The sequence below is a fragment of the Lutjanus erythropterus genome, chromosome 1, assembly GCF_056507025.1.
Source record: "Lutjanus erythropterus isolate fLutEry1 chromosome 1, fLutEry1.hap2, whole genome shotgun sequence".
Classification (NCBI taxonomy): domain Eukaryota; kingdom Metazoa; phylum Chordata; class Actinopteri; order Lutjaniformes; family Lutjanidae; genus Lutjanus; species Lutjanus erythropterus.
The window spans coordinates 15,278,483-15,303,373 of record NC_139317.1 but is presented as its reverse complement, the minus strand read 5'-3'; the positions used below and the strand labels follow the sequence as shown (position 1 = coordinate 15,303,373).

General features: G+C 40.1%; 1 protein-coding gene across 1 annotated transcript in view; it reads left to right on the top strand.

Moving 5' to 3' along the window:
- LOC146332747 (protein TANC1-like) overlaps window positions 1–24,891 on the top strand; it is a 52,853-nt gene that overhangs the window by 20,967 nt on the left and 6,995 nt on the right. The window contains exons 7-21 of the mRNA XM_084714838.1: window positions 1,705–1,832; window positions 7,339–7,570; window positions 8,435–8,601; window positions 12,808–13,116; window positions 15,620–15,820; window positions 16,046–16,149; window positions 17,072–17,180; window positions 17,548–17,670; window positions 18,790–19,026; window positions 20,024–20,236; window positions 20,442–20,523; window positions 23,252–23,385; window positions 23,461–23,584; window positions 23,677–23,852; window positions 24,709–24,841. Of these exons, the coding sequence (XP_084570964.1) occupies window positions 1,705–1,832; window positions 7,339–7,570; window positions 8,435–8,601; window positions 12,808–13,116; window positions 15,620–15,820; window positions 16,046–16,149; window positions 17,072–17,180; window positions 17,548–17,670; window positions 18,790–19,026; window positions 20,024–20,236; window positions 20,442–20,523; window positions 23,252–23,385; window positions 23,461–23,584; window positions 23,677–23,852; window positions 24,709–24,841 (2,472 nt within the window). The remainder of the gene's footprint in view (window positions 1–1,704; window positions 1,833–7,338; window positions 7,571–8,434; window positions 8,602–12,807; window positions 13,117–15,619; window positions 15,821–16,045; window positions 16,150–17,071; window positions 17,181–17,547; window positions 17,671–18,789; window positions 19,027–20,023; window positions 20,237–20,441; window positions 20,524–23,251; window positions 23,386–23,460; window positions 23,585–23,676; window positions 23,853–24,708; window positions 24,842–24,891) is intronic.

Genomic DNA, 24,891 nt, shown 5'->3' with positions numbered 1-24,891 from the left:
GCTGAGGGCAAAGCAGTACAGAAAAGGCTAAAGCTTAAACAGTGTTCAAAAAGAATACCATAGAAGATGAGTAGAAGGCAACACACACACACTTGCTTGGTTTCTTTTGTGGTGCAGAGAATCAAAGCCCCCAAAAATTCACTTCAAAGGAAAAAAAGTCAGTTCCTGCACATACTTATTACCTCTGCATTGATTTAGTGAAAAAGTGCTGATGTTTCAGTCACAAGGACCTTTCTCAAGACGAAGCAATTATAAATTGACATAGTGTTTAAATGCAGCCCATAATTAAATTAATTGAATTTCAAAATTATTGGGATTTATATACAAGACATAGCCTAAGTCAGTGTTGCCAGGGTCTCTTTCTCTCCCTCTCTTGCACTATGCTGGTAGGCGGGAGGACGGTCGTGTCTTGAAGGGAACCCAAGACCCACGAAAGATCTTGTGAGCGTGGCCCTTTAACCTAAAATATATGCTGCAGGAGAGGGAATTCAGTTGTATGAGTGAGTGAGTGCGTTTCTATGGTTACATTGACACTCTTGCTCTGAAACTTTATCTGGACTGAAAGTTTTCAAAGTGCAACTGAGCCTCTCTCACTCCTTTACTCCAGATTAGGATCCTAAAGCTTGTAAATCTTTTGTTTATCCTGTACATGTCTAAAATTCTAAAAATCTTCAGATGTCTGGATTAGGATGGTCCTATATGGAGAAATAAAAGATAGTTCACCCAAAAATGAAATTTCAGTCATTATCTGCTCACCCTCATGCTGATTTGAAGGTCAGGTTTACTTTTTTAGTCCACAAAACACTTCTGGAGTTTCACTAGTAAACAGTCCTGCAGACTCTCCCAAACAATTGAAGTAAATGGTGACCAGTTTTCAAATGAAAAAAAAAACAACTGGAAAGAAATTAATAAATAAATAAAATAATATCAGATGCCCCCATACTGCTCATCTGGTGTAACCTGAGTCTCCTACAGCCATTTGTATGTGCACACCATCACAGCACACACACAGTTCAGACGATGTGCACATGAACGTTGCCTCAAGCTATGGACCTACAGTGAGGATTTAGGCTAAAAACTTGGTTTAAATGACGTGTCTCAAGTCAACTTGGCACGTCAGGGTTTTAGGAGACTTGGATTACACCAAACGAGCAGTATGGAGGCATTTTGTGGCACTTTCTATGTTTCAAAACTGGTCACTATTCACTTAATTTGTTTGGCAGAATCTGCAGCACTGCTCTCCTGTGAAACTAGATAATGTCCAAGGTTTAATTTTGGGGTAAACTATCCCTTGAAGTGCTTTGTGAATGCTAAGTGTCTTGACTAGCTGAGGATCTTAAATAAGTGAGCTGCTGCATGTGGACAATCACGCAAATATGGGCTGGCAAAAAGAGTACTGTGATATTTATTTTTCAGCATCATTGCATTATTGATTGATATCTGTGCTGTATGTTGTCATTTTGATTTAACACACGGTAGAGCATGAGGTGTGCAGGAATCCAGTCTTTGAAACAAACACTCTTGCTGCCATCTAATGTGGTTTTGCACAGTCTTGCTTACAGATGCACTAATTAATCGCAGCAGATTAATTGTGTTTCTTCATAGACTTCACTCCTGACATTCCCATGCGTACACCAGAGACTTCATCTAACGAGTGTAAATGGCAGCTTTGCGTTTGTTGTTGTTGCTTTGTGCTCCATTCAGGTGGGGATAGGCAGGGAAAAGCAGCCTCCAAACAGCCAGCTGACTCCCAGCCCAACCAGAGTGCTGCTGCAGGAACAAGTGATACTACAACACAGAGGAAGGAGGCTGTCAGATGCCTCGCTGCCAAGGTACCTCAAAACACACACACATTCGTTTGTATTGCTAAACTTGTGAGGATCCGTAAGTACAAAATTCCCTCTCTAGGCCCCAACCTTAAAGCAATGGTTTTGACATTTTGGGAAATGCACTTATTTGCTTTCTTGCAGAGAGTTAGAGGAGAAGATCAATACCGCTCTCATATCTGGACGCTAAATATGAAACTAAAGCCAGGAGGTACTTAACTTAGAATAAATACTGGAAATAGGACAAATCACACAGCCTAGCTCTCAAACTTTATCTACCAGCAGTGTTGGAACAGTTACTTATGAAATGTAATATGTTACAGATTACTAGTTAAAAATGTAATGTGTAATGGAGCTATTTTATTTGATTACTTTTTAAATTACTTTTCTAACAAATGTTTTAAACTGGACAATAAAGCTTGAAAAAAGTCCTAAAACAATAAATTCAAACCAGGCAGAGTAAACCTGAAATTTTATTGTATGAAACTTATTGCGGTTACATTAAATTACCTGAAAAGAATATTCGGACAGAACACCTTTGTAATCACCAACATTTTTATTAGTAACTGTAATTTAATAACCCTTTTTTTCTCTGCAATAGTTAACGGATTACAATTACATTATTTTGTTTTTTTTATTATTATTATTTTGTAATTTCACTACATGTAACTAGCTTTCGTGTGAATGGTTACTCTCAACAATACCAACCAGCCCGTCTACAGCTCACTAGTTATTACTTTATAGCTTCTTTCTTTAATCCGTGTAAAAAAGACGTTTCTTTGTTTTACAGGTGGTTATTCTCGGCTATGAGCAGTTGCCAGGCAACCAGCAGAGAAGAGTAACTTTGGCACATAACAAAAATTGTTTTAACACAAGAAAGATACAACATGTAAATGAGCTTTAGAGGTGCTAATTACCCCTGGACAGAGTGAGAGAAGCTGTTTCCCTCTGTTTCCAGTATTTATGCTAAGCTAAGCCAAATGGGTGCTTGCAGTAGCTTTATATGTAAAGTCCCAGTGTGTAAGATTCAGGGGGATCTATTGTCAGAATATGGCAGAAATGGAATATTATAATATTCATGACTATGTTTTCATTAGTTTATGATCGCCTGAAAATAAGAATAATATTTTCGTTACCCTAAATAGAGCCATTGATATCTTCCACGGACCCTGCCATGTTTTTTCTACAGTAGCCCAAACACTGGCTCTAGAGAGGACCTTTCCTGTTTATGGGGAGTTTCACAGCCACCTACAGGCTAGGAAGGGAAGGGTGAGATAAGCCGTATTCAGTTGGTTGCAATCTACAACCTCACCGCTGGATGCCACTAAATCATACACACTGGTCCTTTAATGAACAGAGTGTTGTTAAACGTCTCATCTAAAACTCCACAAGAATGCAGATAACCATATTTACCAAAATGTCCTTTAACCATCAGAATTCCATGCCTTACCCCTGAAACCAATTTAAATGTTAAGCTCGAAAACAAACCTTATTAACAGCTTTTTTGTAGAAGTTAGTACTGACCAAAATGTCCACTGTCAGGTGCTAAAATAAAAAAAATAAATAAAAAAAACTTGGTTTGGTCCTCATAAAGGCTACTCACACAAAATGCACTTCTTTTCGTATTTTTTTATTTTTCTTGCTGCTGAGCAGGCTGTTGACTCACCTGCAGTTATAACAGACTAAAGAAAGAAATTATGTTTACATTATAGAAATGCCCCTGGATTTAGCTTCTTTTTATGGCTGCTTTAATAGCACTGGATTTTTTTTTTCCTGCACTTCTCTCACCAGATTTGTGAGTAGCGTAATATAATGGAGCATCATAAACGGGACTGTAGGGAGCAATGACTGTTAGAAGCCTTCACAAAAGACTGAAGAGGGATCAATTGAAAGCGATAAACACACATCATCGTTGTTCATGTTTTTAAAGAGCCGTGGGGCTGCACATTGGTGACACAGGTTTTTAATGTCAGACTGTTCCTCTCTCTTTTTGGGCACATGTAGAACATGCTGCTGATTGCATCACATAGATGACATGGAAGCTTCTAAATTTACTAACTTGGCCTCAATAAGAGTTTCCATGGGAACTACTCAGAGTACTTGTGATGGCGAGGATGTTCGCTCAAAAGTAAAACCATTGATAACGTTAAATATGTGGACATCTCATGGTGTAGGATGGGACCTTTCTGCACCCTACAAAGAGTGAGCAAGTGAATGCTATTGGGAATGTATATTTTTGTGCAAATTTTCTTCCAGTAAGGCAGGTCCAATTCAACTCGGTGTTGTTGTATTTTATGCTGTTTGAAAAAAACAATTTGTGTTTACCGAGCGTGTTTTGGAGTAACTCTGCAGTAATATGTTGAATGAAGCTTTCATTTTTGAGTTTTATGAGCAGAGCTTCTGTTGTGACTCACATGATCTCTGCAAATTTCTGTGTTTATATCTTATATCTTGGTGCTATTTTATTGTACCTGTGATTGTTTTTATATTCTGTGATATTAGTCTTAGATATTGGTTTTCTCCTTTTATGTCTTTTTTTTCTAGGGATATGAGCAGATAAAAAGCTCTGAACAGATGCTGTAAAAATGTCATCTAAATTTTTGCAGGGATATTTGTTCCCCCCTCTTCTCCCTTACTGACAATTCACCCAATTCACAAAATTTACCAAACACCACAGCACCTCGTCTAAGAGTCATAATCAGTGTCGGAAGAAGCACTCACATCCTTTTCTTAAGTCAAAGTATTAATCAGTCAACTAAAGCTCAACTAAACTAAAGCTGTCAGGTAATTTTAGTGAAGTTAAAAGTACAGTATCTTCCTCAGAGATGTAGTGGTGTAGAAAAATAAAGTGGCATGTAAAGAAAATATTCAAATAAAGCACAAGTACCTGAAATGTGTACTTAAAGAGAAAATTCTACACTTTTCATGTTCATGCCTAATCAGTGTTGATGGTAAATGAAGTCAATTTAAGCAACAAATTCCTCAGTGTTATATTGACCAAGAAAACTTCTTCTTCTACTCAGGAAATGTGCAAGTAGTGACTACCAGGATACACTGCATTCAAGCTTCTGGTGGCCACATTCATGTTCGTTGGCCAAAACATAGTATTAGACACCAAAAATACTAATTTAGCACGCCTCCTGGCTACCCAGAAGAGAAGACTAGAACATTTTCCCTTTAATTACCTGAGTGTACATTAGTCACATTCCAGCACTGGTCATAACTTAGTCAAAGTGAAACTGCAATCAGCTGACTCTTTAGAGTGACGGCAAGATGTCTATCGAGGATAAACTTCCCCAAATTATGTTTGAAATCATAGAAAAAAAGGCTTGTATTCATCAGGTTCAGGCTTTGTCCTCAGTATCAAAGTAATCTAGGTGGTTGATGTCTGTTCAGTGTGAACAGGAACTGCTGTAGACAAAGCAGCTTCATGTCCATCGCCGTCCCAGTTGTAGTTGAGCAGTTATGTGCTCCATCATGTAAACATGTCTGATTTTGTAACCATTGAACAGTTGTAGTTTGGTTTGGTTTCATCCAATAAATAGTAATTATTTTTCTTGCAACTGTCAACACAATATGCAGTATATAACACTGGTCTATAGTAAACTATCACAGTCTTGGGGTTTATCTGGTCATTTCCTGTTTTTATTTTGTAGTTCTGGTCCATCCTCGTGTGTCTTGACTTCACTTCCTATTTTATTTTGGTATGTCTTCCCTTGTGTGTCTGTTGTTTTTACTTCCTGCCTTTGTCTGTTTTCCCACTCTTTTTGATCACTGATTCTTTTCACCTGTTCTTGATTGCACTAACCTGTGTCTTGTTATTCACCCGCTCCCTAGTGTAATTAATCCTGTGTCTGTCCCTGCTTTGTTGGTAGTTTCTTCATTGTGTGGTCAAGGCTCCAGTGTTTTCTTTTTTGGACTACTTGTTGGACTTTGCACACTTTGGACTTGGTTTGCCTTGTTGCTGGTTTTGTAAGTTTTTCCTCTGCATTCATATTAAACTTTGGATTTCGCCTTGGATTGTTGTATGTCTGCATTTGGGTCCATTCTGTTGTAACCCTGCTTGACTGTGAAAGTGAACAGATACTCATTTCCAATAAAAACAATAGTAAGTCTTGGCTTTCACTTTTTTTTTCAAAAGTGTTTGTATTTTTAGGCAGAGGTGTAGATGAGTTTAATATTCAGACATCTTGCAAGGTTTATCCTCAAATTTTCAGTAGTTGTATACCAGACTAGTTGTGTTTTTACCTCATGAGAGGATATTGAAGCCTGGCTTAAGTAGGCGGAAACTGGCAGGTGGAAGTCTCAAAAGTGTATGCAAAAAGGCTGAGAGAGCTTTTCAGTTCTTTTCTCTCGATAGCTTTCTCACGTTTTTTCATAGAAATTTCCAAACCAACTAAACATTCATGTGAGGTTCCTTCCATTAGACACACCACCTCCAGTTTTTAAAGAAAAATTAAGCAATTCTGACTTTTCCCACTGTAATTCCTGTAATATTTAGTATTTTGCCATTAGTGTGTTATCACCTGGAAATAAAAGGCATTGCGTTTTTGTTACCTTGGAATGAACTGTACAGAGACCAGAGGTGGTCTTCCATGGATGCCACCATGTTGCACAGCCATGTTTCTACATGCCCAGAACAGACAAATCAGTCATACTGGATGTGGCAAATTGCATTTTGTGTGAGTTTCACAGCCACCATAGGTGCTCTTACATGCTTGGAAGGGGAGCAAGAAAAGAAGTGTTTGCAATCTGCAATCCACTCAATCCTATATACTGGCCTTTTATTTTTTTAAACTACAAAAGGTTTTACATTTGCAACAAATTCCATGGACCTAGAAAAGCTATTTTTATGTGCATGACCTCATCTCAATCTAAAATCTGTTGACTGTGTGGGTGGGGTCGCATAGAGCAGTGTTTCTCAACCCTGGTCCTCAAGTATCCCTGCCCCCTTGTCATCAAGCCTCTGCAGAGGCCTGACAACAAACTGATCATTTGATTCAGGTGTGTTGGAACAGGGAAGCATCTAAAACATGCAAGGCAGGGGTACTTGAGGACCAGGGTTGAGAAACACTGATGCAGAGAAACACTAATCCACATGTGCAGTGGTCTGCGAACCAGGCGGTTTTTGGAGAAACCAACAAAAAACCTGAACAATGACTCTAGATACAGCCTTTTACGATTTTCACAAGTTTCGCGGCCACCATAGGTTCTTCTACACCAGGGATATTCAGTTTGTGGCCCATGAGCCAAATCTGTCCCCATATGGGGTGCCCAGTGGCCCTTGAACCATTTTCTAATTTACAACAAAAATTAATTGATTGACCCTTTTTTTTTTTTACAGGAAAGTGGTAGCACACTTTTTTTTTCTTTTTTTTACTGGCCTCTGGCCTCCTGTCATTCAGCAAAAGTTGAGTCCTACAAACCGGTCCTTTAACAGTTACACAACATTTAGAGCCAAATATGTATATTTTTGTGTATTTTCAGTTTTTCACTTCTTTTCTCCTGTCAGGTGGTGGCCTACCATTTCTGTCAGGCTGACAACACATATACCTGCCTGGTGCCAGAGTTTGTGCACAGTGTCGCCGCCCTGTTGGCCAGAGCACCGCAGCTTGCCCCCTACAGGGAGCTGCTGGTACAAGAGCCTCACCTCCAAAACACACTCAGCCTGCGATCCTGTGTCCAAGACCCCATCGCTGCCTTCCGAAAGGGTGTCCTCGAGCCCTTAGCCGGCCTGCGCAAGGGTAATGAAGTCTACACACACACACACACACGCACACACACACAGTCACATTCGCTTTAAGACAAATGTGATATTCAACTTTAAAGACATTTTAAATTTTAAAATAGTATCAGTTTTAAGGTGGAAAAATGTCTGCTTCCCTCGCCCTCCAATTAGGAAGCCTGCTGCCATATCCTGTGTGAAATAGCTCATTAATGACTCCATGATGGGTCCATAGATTATTTTCCCTAGTTAAGGTCAATGATTTGAATCACTGTGGAGTGAGAAACAGATGTTAGGTCATTTACATGAGGAAAGGATGAGTGTTATTTTTTGCCCTGGTGAATCATCAGCATCCCACAGGATTTCAAGGTCACAAAACACTCCGGAGAGACCGTGAATGTTACGGACACATTAGCCCGCTCAGTTTCTCATGATTCAGGCAGTCAGCTAGATTGATGTGTTATTATGACCAGGCCCTCCATGGTCTGAGCAGAGGAGTGTTTTGTCTACTCCATCACTATTAAGCAGGTTAGAAAAAAATGGAGAGCCCTTGTGCTTGAGTGTATGAGTACTCACAAGCTTGCAGGGATGCACTGACAGCTTAGATGATGTGAAACGTGATGGATATGTCCTGTTACGAGCTAATAAACAACAATGGCCTCCGGCCCTTTTCAGCAGAATATAATCAATATCAACAGTTGGTGCTTTTCTCAACATATCCTGTGCTGAAAAACAAAGATGGAGCCATGAAAGGCTTTGGATACAACTATCATACCATCTGTCTTTGTTTCCTTATTATGTGGTCTTTGCGAGGCTAATGTAATACAGTATGTCTGGTCTTATCTCATGGGCTTCAACCTCGTTTTTCTCTCTGTGTCTTCAGAGCGCAGGCTACCTGAAGAAGACTACATCATATTGGTTGACAGTCTTAATGAGGCAGAATTCCATAAACCAGACTACGGGGACACGATTGCCACTTTCATTACCAAAATAATCTCCAAGTTTCCAATCTGGCTGAAGTTGGTGGTCACGGTCCGGACAGGCCTGGTGGTGAGTGAGATTATTAACATTTCAGCATTATAGAGACCATAACCATGGTAACCTGTCTCAATGGTTGGTTCACCCAAATTACATTTTTTCACTTATCTCTAGTAGTATCTAGCCACTCCAATACAACTGAGGTGGCTGGAATTTTATTTGTGGTCCTCACATCATTGAAATAATACATAAAAACATGCAGCTCTGGTTAATTGCTGGCTCTCAGACTGTCCATACGTGTGATTGCGTGTGTGGCTGATCTATATTTATTACATGGCTTTCTTGAATATTGATTCTGATTGGTCAATCACAGCATTCTGAGGTCTGCTGTTTCCTTATAGCAGACTGTTGCTACGTATAACAGACTGTTGTTCTGAAGAACAGATCGTTGCTATGGACGCCGTTCTGATCATAGACTCTGGAGGAACAGTAAAATCATTTTTGACCCATGGAATAAATGTGTAACACTGTATATAACTGTTGGATGTGTGGATATGTATTCCCAGACAAAATGTCAAGGTAGCATTATTCTCCATAAACAGGAGTCCCTGTGACGCCTAATAATCCACAGATCTCACTGTGAACAATTTTAATTGGAACTGCTTTCCAAACAGATTAATGAAATAACAGGGACTCTTTTTTTCTTTATAAATATTTTGCTTTTTAATTATTACTGTCTTTAATTTGTGTTTATATTGTGTTTTTTCCATCGCCCCCAGACTCATATAGGTAAGCAAGAAAATAGCTGAAAATATAATTGAGTTGGTTCTCTATCTGCATGACTGAAATAATGTCAGTCAACCATTTCTGGAAGGAAGGGGGAGAGGGAGATTTCCATTTCTTCAAAATGATTCTTTTGGCGATAATCAGCCTTCAGCATCAGGGACTGTTGGGTGGCTTTAGGAAAGCACAGAGTGGATTGTGAGCAGCCGGAGAAGGCAAGTCCAGCTTCCTTTTGGATGGCCTTTGAGTACCAATTGAATATTTTGGGCCAAAATCCAATGAGTGAAGGACAGACAGTGTGAGACAATGTGTCCTCCATCACTTGACATCTGTTGCCAGTGGTGAGACAGAGGGGTAAATCTTGTGCAACCTGGATTTAGAATAGGGATGACGGAAGGCAGCTTTGAACTGGATCGCTTTTGAATTATTTAAATGTGATTTTTAAATATCACAAATGAAATTCCATTCATCTCTGTTGGATCGGCTGTAGACTGGAGTGTGTGTGTGTGTGTGTGTGTGTGTGTGTGTGTGTGTGTCAAGTTCTTTTTTGGCACCTCTTCTTATTGCCCTTTCAGCACCTAGCAGAGCCTTTAATGCCAGGGGAGCGCAGGACACTTTTTGGGATGTAGGCAGAAATCTCAAAACCTGGGCATATAGAAGGATCTGTGGCTGGATACCACACTGTTAGCACTAAGGGTTCTAAATGGGTTCTTTCTGAAGGTCTGCGGATCTCCCCAGAACCAATTGCTTCTGAAGAAAGGGTTCATCGGGTTCTTTTTGTAAGAATAAGGGTTCCATTAAGAACCCTTTGAATCCAGAGGACTCTTTTTGGAAGAAAGAGTTCTTCAAGGATTGTTGAAACTGTTAAAGAATTTTTTGTTGAGGGTTCTTTGTACCATTATTGTAAAACGGTTCTTGGGAGAACCCCATGGGTGAGTTCTACACATAACCCTAGGAATATAAAAAGATTCTCAAATAAACTTCCTGGGTGGGTTCTAGATAAAACTGTTGTAATTCTTGGTAGAACCCCATGGGTGGGTTTTTGACAAAACCCCTGAAATATGAAAAGTTCCTTAGTAGAACCCCATGGGTTGGTTCTAGATAAAGGCATTGGAATATAAAAAGGCCCTTGGTAGAAGCCCCTGGGTGAGTGCTAGGAAAAAAAACCTATTAGAATATAAAAGGGTTCTTGGTAGAAAACCTGGTTGGTTCTAGATGAAACCATTTGAATATAAAAGGGTTCTCTGGATTCCTCAATAAAAAAAATGTTCAAATGTGAAAAGGTTCTCAGTAGAACCACCTGGGTGGATTCTAGAAAAAAACATTGGACTATAAAAGGGTTCTCTGTAGAATCCTGTGGATGGGTTCTAGATGAAACCCTTACAAAGTGGAAAACCTCTATAGAGCACCCAGAAAGGGTTCTGGGTGGAGCCATTACACCATAGAAAGGTTCCCCGTAAACCTCTCGTAGGGGGGTCTGGGTAAAACCTTTCACAGATGGTTCTAGGTATAACCCTTCATGTTGGGTTGGGTATCTTGGGTTCTAGGTAAAGCTCTCTGAAAGGCTTCCAAGTGTGACTTTTATAAAATGCTCTACCAGAAACAAAAAAGGGTTCTCATATGGGGCCAACCCAAAGAACCCTTTATGGTTAGAACCATTTTTCTTAAAGTGCACTAGCGGAAAGTGAAGTGAGAAAATAGGATTTTGTTTTGTGGGTGAACTCTTGAAGTTTCACTTTGCCTCATGTTACTCAAACCACAGATGTTTTCGCAGTACCTGCTTCTTTCGTCTCAGCTCCCTGCGCTCACAGTGTAGTTCAGAGTTGTGCTTTTTACTGCCATGGTATAGACACTGTGGCTTTTGGCAGCGCTGCTCTCTCTGGTCTGATGTATTTTTTCAATCCGGTTGTTAATCCCACCAAACAGCGGACGCATCTGTCCAATGCCAAAGCCAAGCCTCCAAATGCTGCATGGATTACGCCTTGAATGGATGGTAATACTACTGGGAGTCTGCTGGGAGTCTGGAGCTTGACAGCCAGCCAGCCGGTTACATAATTTGATTAGTGTTTGGGAATACACAAAACACATTTCGGGTCATTTTCTTCATGATTCATTTGAAGTCAGCAAGCATTAAATACCAAAATTTAAAGACAAAGAGTGCAGCTATTCTAGCCCCCTCCCAGTACCCCCACTTCCTGATTGGATCATCATTCACCCTCTCCCCTTTCACTAGACATTTAAAAGCTTACTCTTGTATAACAACCTGAATATTTCACACGCTGTTGAGAAAGGGTTAAGTGGAGCACGGTCCACGACCACAAGTCAATTAGTTGTCGTTGAACTAAAATGTCAGTCGTCGTTAATGAGGAACTGAGCTGCAATAACAGGGTTTTAGCTGGTTTTGGCCGGTGTTGAGCAGTTGAGGATGGCAAGAGAGGAGATGAAATGTGACTCTGAGAGATGCCTGTGAGCAATGTTGGAGCTTGAGTCATTGTCACACTATTTACTGTACTGTATCCCATGGCTCTGCGTGAGTCAGAGGCAACAGCATCTGAGGAACGGGTCCTGATTTTAGTGCTTTTAATTTGTCCTTAGCTAATTCATCAAAGACATGCTGCCTACTATTCTTTTAACAGTGAGGTGTTTGTGCCCCTGTGTGGTTGTAAGCACCCATCCATCACCCATTTATCTGTCTTCAGAGGCAAGAGTACACACATTCTCAAGTAGACGTACAGACACTTGTAGTACTGATTCAACTTCTTTTCTCAAGTGAAAGTGAAAAAGTATAGGCTCTGAAATGCACACAAAGCATACAAATAAAAAGTCTCCCTCTGAAGGGCATTTCTGCTGACTGTTTCTGTGCAAAGCTAACTGAAGCTCACCTTTTCTCTGCGGTCAAGTCTCCCTCTGTCTCATCTGTCATGTTACATTGTTGTGTTGTCTTTTTTGTCTTGTTGTGTGTTTTATTTTGCTTTGTTACATTTTTTTTTTTTTTTACATCTGTTTCATCCAGTTATGTCATTTTTGGATTGTTACACTTTTTCATCTTGTCACATACTTTACGTTGTTTTTGTCTTGTTATGGCAGTTTTGTCTCATTATGTCTTTTTTTGTTATTGCATATTTTAAGTTGGTTTCAGCATTTTAATCTTGTTACGTCCTTTACATAATGCTGATTTTGTTATGTATTTTATGTTGATTTCTTCCTGTTACATGTTGTAACTGTTTTCATCTTGTTAGGTCTTGTTACATCTTGCATTGATGCAAAATAAAAATAATCAATAATTTCCCTCAAATGCATTGAAACTACAATAACAAGTCTGTTTTGAAAATGTAAGGAGTACAAGAACAGATATTTTAAATGTAGGGAGTAAGAGTAAAAAGTTGTCAGAAAAATAAATACTAAAGTAAAGATATCTGAAAACTCTACTTAAGTACAATAGTGAAGTATTTGTAGTAGTTACCTACCACCTCTGTCTGTCTTCTTCTCCTGCAGGAAATCACCACCCTCCTTCCCTTCTCTGGCATCTCTCTGGACATCCTGCCAGACAGCAGCGACCTGGGAGCTGACCTGAGCGATTACATCCATCACCGGGTCAACAGCAGCACCCAGGTCGCCGCTAACGTCACCACGCCGACAGGCTCGGCCCCCGATCAGCTGCTCCTCAGCAAGTTCAGCAGCCACCTGTCAACGCGGAGCCACGGCTCCATCCTGTACCTTCAGCTAACCTTGGATCTGTTCCACAAGGGCCACCTGGCTCTGAAAGGAGGAAACTACCTGGTGGTGCCCGTCTCCCTGTCAGAGGTCAGACATGTAGAGCATTGATTCACAAAAAGTAAGGGGTATTTGTGCAGTTACCAGGGATAAGTAAGGCTACTAAGATCAGCTAATTGTAAAAGATAGAAATTTTGATTTGATTAAAAACTATATAAATACACATATTGAGTCAGTTGTTACACCTGAACACTCATCTGGCATCGCTTCTTTATTTTTGATGTACAAGTGTTGTAGTGCAGACCAAAATGCCTCCGGTTGAACACTGTTTCGAGGAAACAATCTCGAAACCGTAGCAAGATGGTGCACACTGTTTTCAGATTGAACATGCCCCAGGATACCTGAAGTGAACACAACATGTTGCAATTGAGCATTCAGGAAAACTAGGAAAACCAATGTAGCAAGCAAGCAAAGGCGTTTAAAGAGTTAGCTAAAAATAATGGATAAACAGTTGAATAAAAACAATGAACAGTGGAAGTAAGTAGCTAAAATTAATGGAAAAATGATTGAAATAGTTCCCATAAGTAGTTAAAATAGTCAGCTTATGCAATAATGGATTTAACAGTGGAAATGGTTAACTAGGGTGATGGATAAATGGTTGAAAGGAAGAGCTAAAACTTAATAAAATATTGAAATTGTTACACCTGGTAGTGTGTACAATTATGACAAAAAAAGGTTACAAACCACAACCTTTCATTAAGTCATCAGTTCACCTACTACGTCAACTACAGTGCTAAAAAAAAACCCAACACATTTTACCTTAAGTGTATTTTTGGACCTGCTCTCGTCATCCTCATCTGGTCAGGTTCACAGTCTAACACTTAACACTTGTCAGTCACCCTGGTGAGCTGTCTACTGTGAAATGGCATCTTGCCTGAGGCTGAATTCAATCAATGCCCATAACATCCTCACACGAGGTACACATGGGACAGCCATTGTTCAGGCATGTTTTTCACAAAAAAGAGAAAGTGTACTCACACACACACACACACACACACACACACACACACACACACACACACACACACACACACACGCTACTCAGATAAATAAAAGATAAAAATGACAGCATCAAAGACTTTAAACAAAGTGCCAAAAATAGTCCTCAGTGACTAAAGTAAATGACAGATGCATTTTAATGTTACATAATCGCCAGTGTAAAATAGGACAACAGATGAGCAAGTGTTTATTATACACACAGAGGACTAGTAAAGGGATGATTTAATGATCGGATAATGGATGTGGAAAAGCATGCATAAAAAGGTGAGCTAAAAATGTATAGGCCCAGGAGAGGTTGTGTAGAAAAACAGTATAGATCATTTAGTAGAAATCCCTATTTAAAGGTCCAGAGGAAGATTTAGGGGCAATCATGTATTCATAAGTATGTTTTCACTAGTGTATAATTACCATCCGAAAGTAAGAATAATAGTGTTTTTGTTACCTTTTAATGAACCAGGGCTGCACATTTAATTATTTAAAAATTTTCCATATGGCCAAGTGGAAATTCCAAATCACAGAAGCTACAGTTTTACAATAAATTACAAGGAAAAATGGATGACAAAACAACATTTTAATGAAGTACTGTAGTGCTGTAGAGATGCCCAGGCCCACAAATCCAGGTGTAATAAAACAGGACTCTGAAAAACGTAGTATTTCACCTGGATGGGTGTGGTTTTACATGATGTAGCAGTGCAGGCTTTGGTTTGCTCTGCGACTATCTTAGCCTGTGCTCTGAGTACACGAATACAATGTGAGATCATTTTATTTAACACATGAAGTATGAAGACATACAGAACATATTACTCTATTTAAGTTTTGCTATAATTTGTATATTTGGTCTCACACCTACGTGCATGGAAATCGATAGTCTGCCTTGTTGCACGGCCATGTTTCTACAGTAGCGCAGAATAAACAAACCAAACACTTACTCTAGATGGAGCCTCTCGCACTTTCATGAGTTTTATAGCCACCGTAATTTCTCCAGCTTGGAAGGGGAGGGTGAAGTCAGTCGGTTCCAATCTGCAAGCTCACTGCCAGATGCAACTAAATGGTACACTCTGGTTCTTTAAACTAGATTAACTCCAAATGATTCGAGTTTGCCAGAAATCTAATGAAATTTCTGAAATGCTTAATCTAATGATTTTGTTGTATACTGCACATTTAGCTTCACCCTTTATGTGGAAATGTTTTTTGTTTTGTCCACAAGATGTACTACTATTATAAGTTAATGTATGTCAAACTACTACAGCATTTCTTGCACTCGACTGGCACAATCCGGCTCAATGCTGCCAGCATACACAGAAATGATGCACACCCCAAAGCATACTGTACACCACTGACATGCCAACTTAGACGCACAATCACAAATTGACTGACTAATTAGATCAATGTGTAGGAGTTGTTTGTTAGGTTGGTATAATGTTGCATGTGTTCTTACTATACTAAGCTGTAATCAGTTTAGGAAAACTGAAAATCCCTTCTAGTCTGACGACAACAACAACAACATCATCAACATGTGCTAAATATCTGTTAGGTGTACCTGCTGATGTGCCGTGTGAGCTTTCCGGATAAAGAGGTCTTTGAACGGATACTTCCGGTGCTAAATGTGGCACTGGCGTCTCTGCACCCGCTGACTGATGAACAAATGTTCAGGGCGCTGAATGCAGGCAGTGTGAGGGGGGAGCTGGAGTGGAAGGACTTCCAGCAGAGATTAGACAGCCTGGCTGGATTCATGGTAAGATTCACGATATGACTGCTTGGTAGGGTACATAATGATTCCAATGGCTTGAATGTTGTGTTTGTTTTGCTATAATTTGCACTGACACCTACTTATTTAAAGGTTGTCTTTATCTAAAGGGCTTAGAGTATCTGGGTGGACAAAAGGAGACAACCCATCTATCATGCCAAGTAATTGTACCTTTACATTTTAAGCGATTTCCTGTGTCATTTGTGTTTGAAGGTGAGACGCAGGGATGGCACGCGGATGCTCCGTCATCCCTCCTTCAGAGAGTGGCTGGTTTGGAGAGCAGATGGAGAGAGCACAGACTTTCTCTGTGATCCAAGGTGAGACTAAAAGTCAAAGGTCAAACGGCAGAAGAATCTTAAATGTCCAGTGTGTAAGATTTAGAGGGAAAGACATTTAATATAACATTAATATTCATAATTGTGTTGTTGTTATTTTACAATGAGCCATTTACATCTACAGAGGGCACAGGTCCTCTTTCACAGAGTCTGCCATCTTCCCAGGGACCTATGTCCGCTGAGTCCTATGATCCCAGGGCCCTATGTTCCCTGGGTTGTGTGTTCCCAAGATCCAATGTTCACAGGGTCCAATGTTCACACGGGTCTATGCTCCAGGGTCCCAGGTTCCCCAAGGCCCTATGTTCCCAGGGCCTTATGTTCCTAGGGTCCTATGTCCCCAGGATCCTATTTTCCCCAAATATATATAGCACATAATGGGAACAGGACAAAGGATGTTATGTTCTCCAGTTTTACATATGTGCTCTCCTAGGGTCCTACGTTCCCAGGGTCCTTTTGGGTTAGTGTTAGGGTTAGGCAAAGAACATAGGACCCTGGGAACATCAGATTCTGGGAACTTAGGATCCTGGGATCGTAACCACAGTGTTCTCACATTATAAAACTTAATTAGTTTGTACAATGTGCACAGTTAAAGAACAGTGCGTGCAGATCAAGAGTTTTTAGGGTTTAGGGTTCTCATCTTGACACAACCCACATTTTGCTTGAGTTCACAGCCGCTGTAGCTTCTCCTACACACTTGAAAAGGCAGGATGACACAAGGGTTTTGCAATCTGCAAACTCACTGCTAGAAGCCAGTAAATCCTACACACTGGTCCTTTAAGATGCACGTACTATAAGTCAGTCGTGAATAAAGTGTGTGTAAACGTTTGTAAATTCTTGTCAAAATCAGTCTTTCTTAGCAGAGTGGAACATTTCTGATTAATAAGCACTATACACGTGTCTGCAGGAGTGGCCACGCTCTCCTGGCCTTCATGTTCTCCAGACAGGAGGGGAAACTGAATCGGCAGCAGACTATGGAACTAGGACACCACATCCTCAAGGCTCACATATTCAAGGTAACAGAAACTGTGATACTGTGTATATAACTTGTTATGTAGGCTTATGACTAGAACGGATTGTACCTAAACCCGTCTGGTGCTTCTCGATTCCCAAAGGCTTCATGCAAACAAGATCGTGCACTGCATAGAAACACACTAAGCCACACGCAAATAAGCGTTAACCCCTGTCCCATCATCACCCACACACATTAGCACTAACCATATAGATAAACGCCCACGGTACAGTGAATATTGTACATGCATGGCTCGCACTTTGTACATACTGCATTACTCCTGAGACACAATTCAAATTCTGCATCACAGCTCTCATCTCAACAAGTTTAATCTCTCTCTTTATCCCTCTGTCTCTCTCACACACTCGCAGGGTCTGAGTAAGAAGACAGGTGTGTCCTCCAGCGTTCTGCAGGCCATGTGGGTGAACTGCAGCACAGACAGTCTCTCCGCTGCGCTGGCCTCCTTGAGGAACCTATATACTCCTAACATCAAGGTGACATGCACGTGCTCTTCATCAGTGGTTCTCAAATAGGGGTCCCAAGCACTCTGCCAAGGCATCTGGGAAAAGTTTTCAGATTCATTCAAGTTATCGTGATATAAAAGTTTATTTATTTATTTTTTTTCCAAAAGGTTTCATAGTTCAACAGATATTTTAATTTTTAAATGTAAACTAGTTCATACATTACATTCAGATTTAACAATGTATAACTCTTAATGAATATATTTATAAATATTCCTCCCACTAGTCAAGTTTGCCTCCTGTTAATGATGGAAATTGACACACTCTATTATATATAAGTCCCAGGCTAAGTCTGTTATTGTTCTTGTAATGCTTTTTATTTAGCCTATTTTATACCTTTTCTATTTTATATATATTTTATAGACATATAATAAAATATAGTGACATAAATATACAGTGAGATGCTGATGAGGGACGAGCACTGAAAGATCAATAATCCTCTCAATACAGTTCAGAAATTCTGGTGTGCAAAGAGCAAGGCGATAATGATAATTAAAGGTATATATAATACTAATACAACATAATGGGTATAATAATAATGATAATAGTGTAATATATGAAATATAATATTTTATATACATGCATATAATATAATGTAATATCAAAAATAAAAATGTCAAAAATATATATCACATATGATATAATAGATATTTACTTATAATAATAGTTGTATAAAATATCTAATAATAGTCGCACAGCAATAATTTCTTGTATATTATATAAAATAGTCAGAACCTGCATTTGATAATATGTATAAACTAAGTTTGAAACACACTCTGTTGATGTGTGTATTTGTTATATTCTGTGTTGACATGGTGCAAATATTTTTGATGCATTTCTAATATCAAATCGATTTAAGCTTTATTGGCATGTTGTTTTAGATTAAACATGTTGCCATATCTAATATCTTTCTGCTAATTTTTTCTTGTGTTATTCTTTCATATAATTAAATAGAATTGCAAAAAATAGGCTACATTAAATTATTCCAAGGGACATACATTAGGGATCCCTGGTTTATTTGATCTTATAACATCCAGAATATATACATATCTTCTAAAAAGAGATCGACTTTTCATCTTTTTCATCCTGTAGGTAAGTCGTCTGTTGATGCTAGGTGGCGCTAGTGTGACCTGGTGTACAGAGGTGGTGGGACACGCCCCCATTCTGGCCGTCCACGCCCATCTGGGGCATGTGGAGATGGTCGCTCTGCTGCTTGAAATGGGCGCTCCTGTAGAAGGGACGACTGACAGCGGTATGACGCCGCTCTGTCTGGCCGCCGCTGCAGGACACACAGACATCGTCAGCCTGCTGTGCAAGAAAGGGGCCAAGGTCAGTGTCATTTCTGTGCAAAGAGGAGGAGAGAAAAATTTGGGTTTGGATGACGAGACCAGACAATTACTGTGGATAAATCAGATCGTTTGAAGGCATAGTTTGAATTATTTAAAGTGAGGTTGTATGAGGTAGTCATGAGTTGTCAGTGTACGTACGAACAGTAGATGGTTGAAGTTTGGAGAAGCAGCAGGAGTACTGGTATAGGAAGGTAAACAATTTACAGCTGTGGAAAGGGTCAAAACATACTTAAGCCATGTAAAAAATCAAGATCAGTTTGAGTGTACACTAGGTTTACAATATTTCCACCACTTTTCCTTGCCGTTAGACAGTCTTTTCTGATGGGAAACTACCATTATATGAGCCAAATACCGCTCTCTCCAAACCAACCAGACTCCATGAGTGAAATCAGTCAGTTTACCTCACAGAACACAGGAAGTGTTTGTCCTCCGTTGCCTCAGTCAGTTTTTGTTTGTATTATATGTGTGATTTTAGTATTTTGCGATCTAAAATAACGGAGTCTGGTTGAGTGTGAGAGAAAGCGATATCTGACCATTGGAAAAGACCGTCTGATGGCAAAGTAAGGTGTTGAAAATATTCTAAATGAAGCATACACTTAAAAATACATGGCTAAAATATACAATGCTACTGACCCTGTCTACAGCAGTCCATTGCTTAGATTCTGTACTGGTACATCTCTCTGCTTCTCCAAACTGGGGGCATCCCAACCAGCATCCACTGCAGCTAATACACTGACTATGAGAATTTCATACAACCCCACTTCCAAAAAGTTGAACTATCCCTTTAAATCTGTAACAGAACACTCTGTGTCTCTCAGTACCGCTACACCAGTGATATCCTGGTTTTACATCCACCACAGTTTCAGGATCTATTCTGGGGAGACAGATGACATAAACAGGCCTGATCTAGGCCAGCGTATTCCAGGCACCGGCCAGCACCAGTGTTGTAAGTCCTTCTGTGTGCCCCTCTGTGCCAGGTGGGACACGCTGATAAGAATGGCCAGTGTGCGCTGGTCCATGCCGGGCTGAAGGGCCATGTAGAAATCATCAACATCTTGCTGGGCCAGGACTGGGGAGCAGAGATCCCCACTGACCCACAGCAGCAGCATCACGGCAATGAGAGTGTGACTGGGAAAGCACAGGCTGCACAGCAGGCAATTACAGCTGCAGCCAGTGTGGGACATATGCAGGTACGCGTCAGCTCAAGGTCCTAATGACAAAAACATTTTTAATTTGATTTTTTTTTACTTTGAGCGTTGTGCCCTTGCTCGATAGAGAGGATTTATTAGACACGGTTTGCTGTTTTGCTGTGGTCAAGGTCTATGAGCGCTTTAGTTTTCTTTCTGCACAGCATGCCGGCATTACAGAGGACTGTAAAATTGTGTTTTCCTGCAGGTGGTGAAGAGCTTGCTGGACTTGAAAGATGAACAGCTGGCAGTGCAGATGGACGCTCACGACTCTCTCTGGGGAGAAACGGGTACATTTCTCCTATCAGTCGGATAAATTTAGCTTTCTCACCTCTTTCTGTCCATCAGTGTGGGTCTAGAGTCATGCTCAAGGGCTTTGGGGTTGCATTTTAGGCACACTCCAGCTCCGTGCAATGAATAAATATTAAACAGCTAAGTTACCTTTGAATGGAGCTGCAGGAGCTCATTTACTGTCTTCAGTATTATGATTTTTGGATGCTCTGGTTGATATCAAGTAGTAGATTTGATTGTAAATAGTTTATTTGTTTCTGCCAGAAATGAAGCATCACATTTTTTATCACACCAAATATCTCTCCCAGTCACATTTGTGGCATCTAAAAAGCAGCTGTTATTCAATTGTAATACTTTTACCTCTATCACAGATGCGATAGTGCAGCTTGTAGAATTCTGTTAGGTCCATTTCCTGAGAGCATGTCAGATGAGGTCTGTATCTCTGCCTGCAGCGCCATTAGAGCCTAATTCTATTACACAGTCCCCTCCAGTGCTGAGATAGAAAAAGTGAGAGCACGAAACAGCCTCTGAAACATTCACCTTTGCATGTACAGTACAAGGGCTTTTCGTGTTTCATGTGTTTGTTTAGTGTTAGTATGATTGGATTACAGTCCATTTGCACAGATAAAATGATCAGTCAGGGATACAAGCTGAAGTCTGGTTACTTAACAAGGGATTTGTACTTTTAAATTACCCAAGTCAGTAGTGCATACTGTGTATCACAGCTTTTAAAATACTCTTTTTTTCATAAGAACATTAACTCACTGGTTGAGTTTGTGAATTTAAAGGGAAAGTTCACTCCAAAATCAAAAGTACATATTTTTCTTCTTACCTGAGGTGCAGTTTGTCGATCTAGACTGTTTTGGTGTCAGTTGCTGGATTTTGGAGAAACTGGCCTTCTCTCCAATATAATGGAATTAGATGGCACTTGATTTTTGGTGCCACAATCTTGTTGTGAGCAGTTTTATGTGAGAACTGTTTTCCTTCTCCTGAACAACACCTACCAACTATATACCAGCACTGGCTAGCTCAGTGTTGCTGGTGTTACATCTCAGTAGAGGAGGATCAAAGAGAGCAACTCATCTGGGTACTTTGCTCATGCATAATGCAACCACTCCTTTTTTGGATGAGAACAACCACCCTAACTTGATCGATGGTCAATACAAATTCCAAGGTCTTTGCCAGTTTAAGCACATAAAATAAGTAAACTGTATTCGCTGTTTAAAATCCTGTGGCCTGTCAGGTGAGCAATTATTCTATCGATTTGTCGATCAATGATCTGCCTCGTTACATAGAAAAAAATTGAAGAATTAGAGGTCCTATCAATCTGGCTCCATTAAAGTGTACAAACCTGATGCATACAACTACCTTATTGAATCTTCGGGTAATGCATTTCAGACATCTGTCACTTTTTATATCATTAATATACTTTATTTTGCTGGTGATTTGCTACTGTTGAACCAAATTCCTCAAGCAGGAGTTTTACGGTAAGGTAATTTTTTTCACCATACAAACTTTGATTCCACCATTACTAAGATTCTTCTTTGATTCACTTCAGTCTACAGACACAGTTGGCACACGTCATTTACTGAAGAACATCATGAACTAACCTGTGATGAAATGTTTGACACAGACAAACATACTGACTGGCTGCTTTTTCAGTGCTAATTCTCAACCCAAATAGGGGGTGTGGCTGTTCTTGAGACAGTGATATATGGCTACCCTCAACTCTGCCATCAAAGGGCGGGTCTGTTATTTTGTTTTTTAGGTTTTTTTATTATTCTGTAACTTCCCGGCATTGTTCCCTATGTATTTAAATCTGTACATTCAAATTCTGGTCTAAGTATGTATGTTTAGGGTCAAAATGCTATTTTACCAAGTCCTTCTGGAAAGAGACTTTGCTGTTGAGAGTTTTATAATGAATGTTTTTGGCATTTTGCGCACCACAAGCTGAATGAAAAGATACGGGTTTCTCCAAAACTCAGCAACTTACACCAACACAATCTAGATGAATAAATAGCACTTCAGGTAAGAGGAAAAATAAGTATTTTTGATTTGGGGGTGAAATGTCCCTTTAAGGACACAGCTTCATTGACCCTATTACTATTTTGTGCAGCTGCACAAAGACACCTTAAACAAAAGGCCTACCAGCCAGGTGTTTTGTTTTTTCTTTGTCTCATATATGACGATAACTTCGCAGCATTATGCAGTCGATTTGTTCACTGAAGCGTGTGGCCACATGAAACATGATGTCATTAATCAAGAGTACTAAGAGGACGTTAGAGAATGACATCAATACTTTGCCTCTGTCCCCAGATGCTCAATTAGCTGAAGGACTCTCATACTAAAACAAGGTCCAATATCCATCGTTTGTCAGAGTAGCCCTGGCTGGTTAAGGAGGGTGGAACTTATCTAATGTGAAGAATAATGATGGGAAGTAATTGGATTTTCTTTCCTCTTGTTGTTGAAGAGGGGGAATAAGAAAGTGCAGGTGTCTTTGATCAATTGTCAGACATCTAGATTTGTATTGTTAGAGAAAATAATGGTAAAATAATATAGTCCAACAAATGAAGCTAGGATATAATATGAAGAGCTACGACAGCTGTTAGAATCCAGCCTTGTTTTTCTATTTCTCACTCCTGCTTCTTCTTCTCTCTCTAAAATGTGTCAATTGCATATTCTCCGTCTCCGCCTCGTCGTTTCATCTCTGTGCCGACCCTCTGTCAGTGCTGAGCGCGGCGTCGGGGAGAGGGAGGCTGGAGATGGTTGCGTTTCTCCTGGAGCGGGGGCCGGGCCTGGAGATACCAAACCGCAGGGGCATGGTCCCCCTGCTGAGTGCCACCAAACATGGACACACACAGGTGGGGAGTCTGGTCATTGGTATAGGGTTTTCTTCATTTAACCTTTTCTTGGAATAATTTTCTTCCCTTTCTCAGGTTGCAGAGTTGCTCTTGAAGCAAGGTGCAGATATCAACGTCAGCGACAAGCTGGGCCGCACAGCGCTGATGCTGGCTGCTTCTGAGGGCCATGTGAGCACTGCTGAACTCCTGCTGTCGAAGGGTCAGAGTCCCCACCTTCCCCACTAATATCTTAACATGTTTGCTGACTGTATTTGGACTGCAGAACAATATCTGTATTGTTTGTGGCTCCAGGTGCCTCTCTGTCCTCTGCTGATCAGGAGGGGCTGACTGCACTGAGCTGGGCCTGTCTGAAGGGCCAGAAAGGGGCAGTGCTGCTTCTGGTGGAGTCCGCCGCAGACCTGAACCAACCAGACAGACAGGGACGGACTCCTCTCGACCTAGCCGCCCTTAACGGGGACGCAGATACAGTGGGTGTCATGCTGTTGTCTAGATGACATGTTGATCATGGAAAAAACACTTAATTGTTTTCATTTACTTGTAGATTTTCCTTCCCAAAAAGATGAATTTTCTTTTCTACCTTTGAGCAAGGTGCATTTTTTTTTTAAGGAAGCCCTGAGAGGCTCGTTAGAAGAATAATCTAGTGATCCATCCAGTGTGATCTAAATATTTTTTACAAAAAGGATTCATGTTTTCTTACAGGTGAGGTGGTGGTTAATTGCTGCCTCCATTGGTGAATTTGGTTATAGGCTATTTTGCATTGAGTTCCGGTGTGCCTTGAGATTTTGGTTTATCCTTTAGTTTACCTCGGGCATCAAAGGTTTGACGACCACAATCAGAATTAGAAAATGGATCGCAAGACAATACTTTATACATATATATTTATAGAACTTGGTGGAGAAGTAGCAAAATATTGTTGTTAATAATTGTTAAAAGATGATTAACATAGTACAATTATATAATTATCTCACTCACAACAACACTTAAAGCTATTTTAGGCAAATGAAGTAAATCATAATTAGTAAAATAATTATAATAATCATTTGCAACTACAACACAGGACGTCAATTTGCAATCACAGTTCATGGGGAGTAAAAAAAATCCTTGAATCTGAGCATTTTGCCTCTCATTTGTGTAATCTAGTTAGCAGCAGGACAGTAATCAAAACTACTTGATGATCAAAAACTGTAGGTTATAAAGGAGCAGACAGCTGTGTTCTTAATGTAGTGAAACATACAGTGTCTAATCAACCAAATGATTGAAATATCAAACAACTTTTTCATTGCTCAGCTCTTAAATTTAACTACAAATGTTGCTATTATTCAGGTGCATTGTCTGGTGGATCATGGTGCAATGGTGGAGAGATCCGACACCAACAGCACCAGAGGTTCAGACCGGACGACTGGTTGCCAGAACCCGGCCTTGGTGGCCTCGCTGCTTAAGAAAGGATCCAAGACGGGTATAAACACCACGTTTACCATAACAGCTCTGCAGTAAATTCCACTTCCA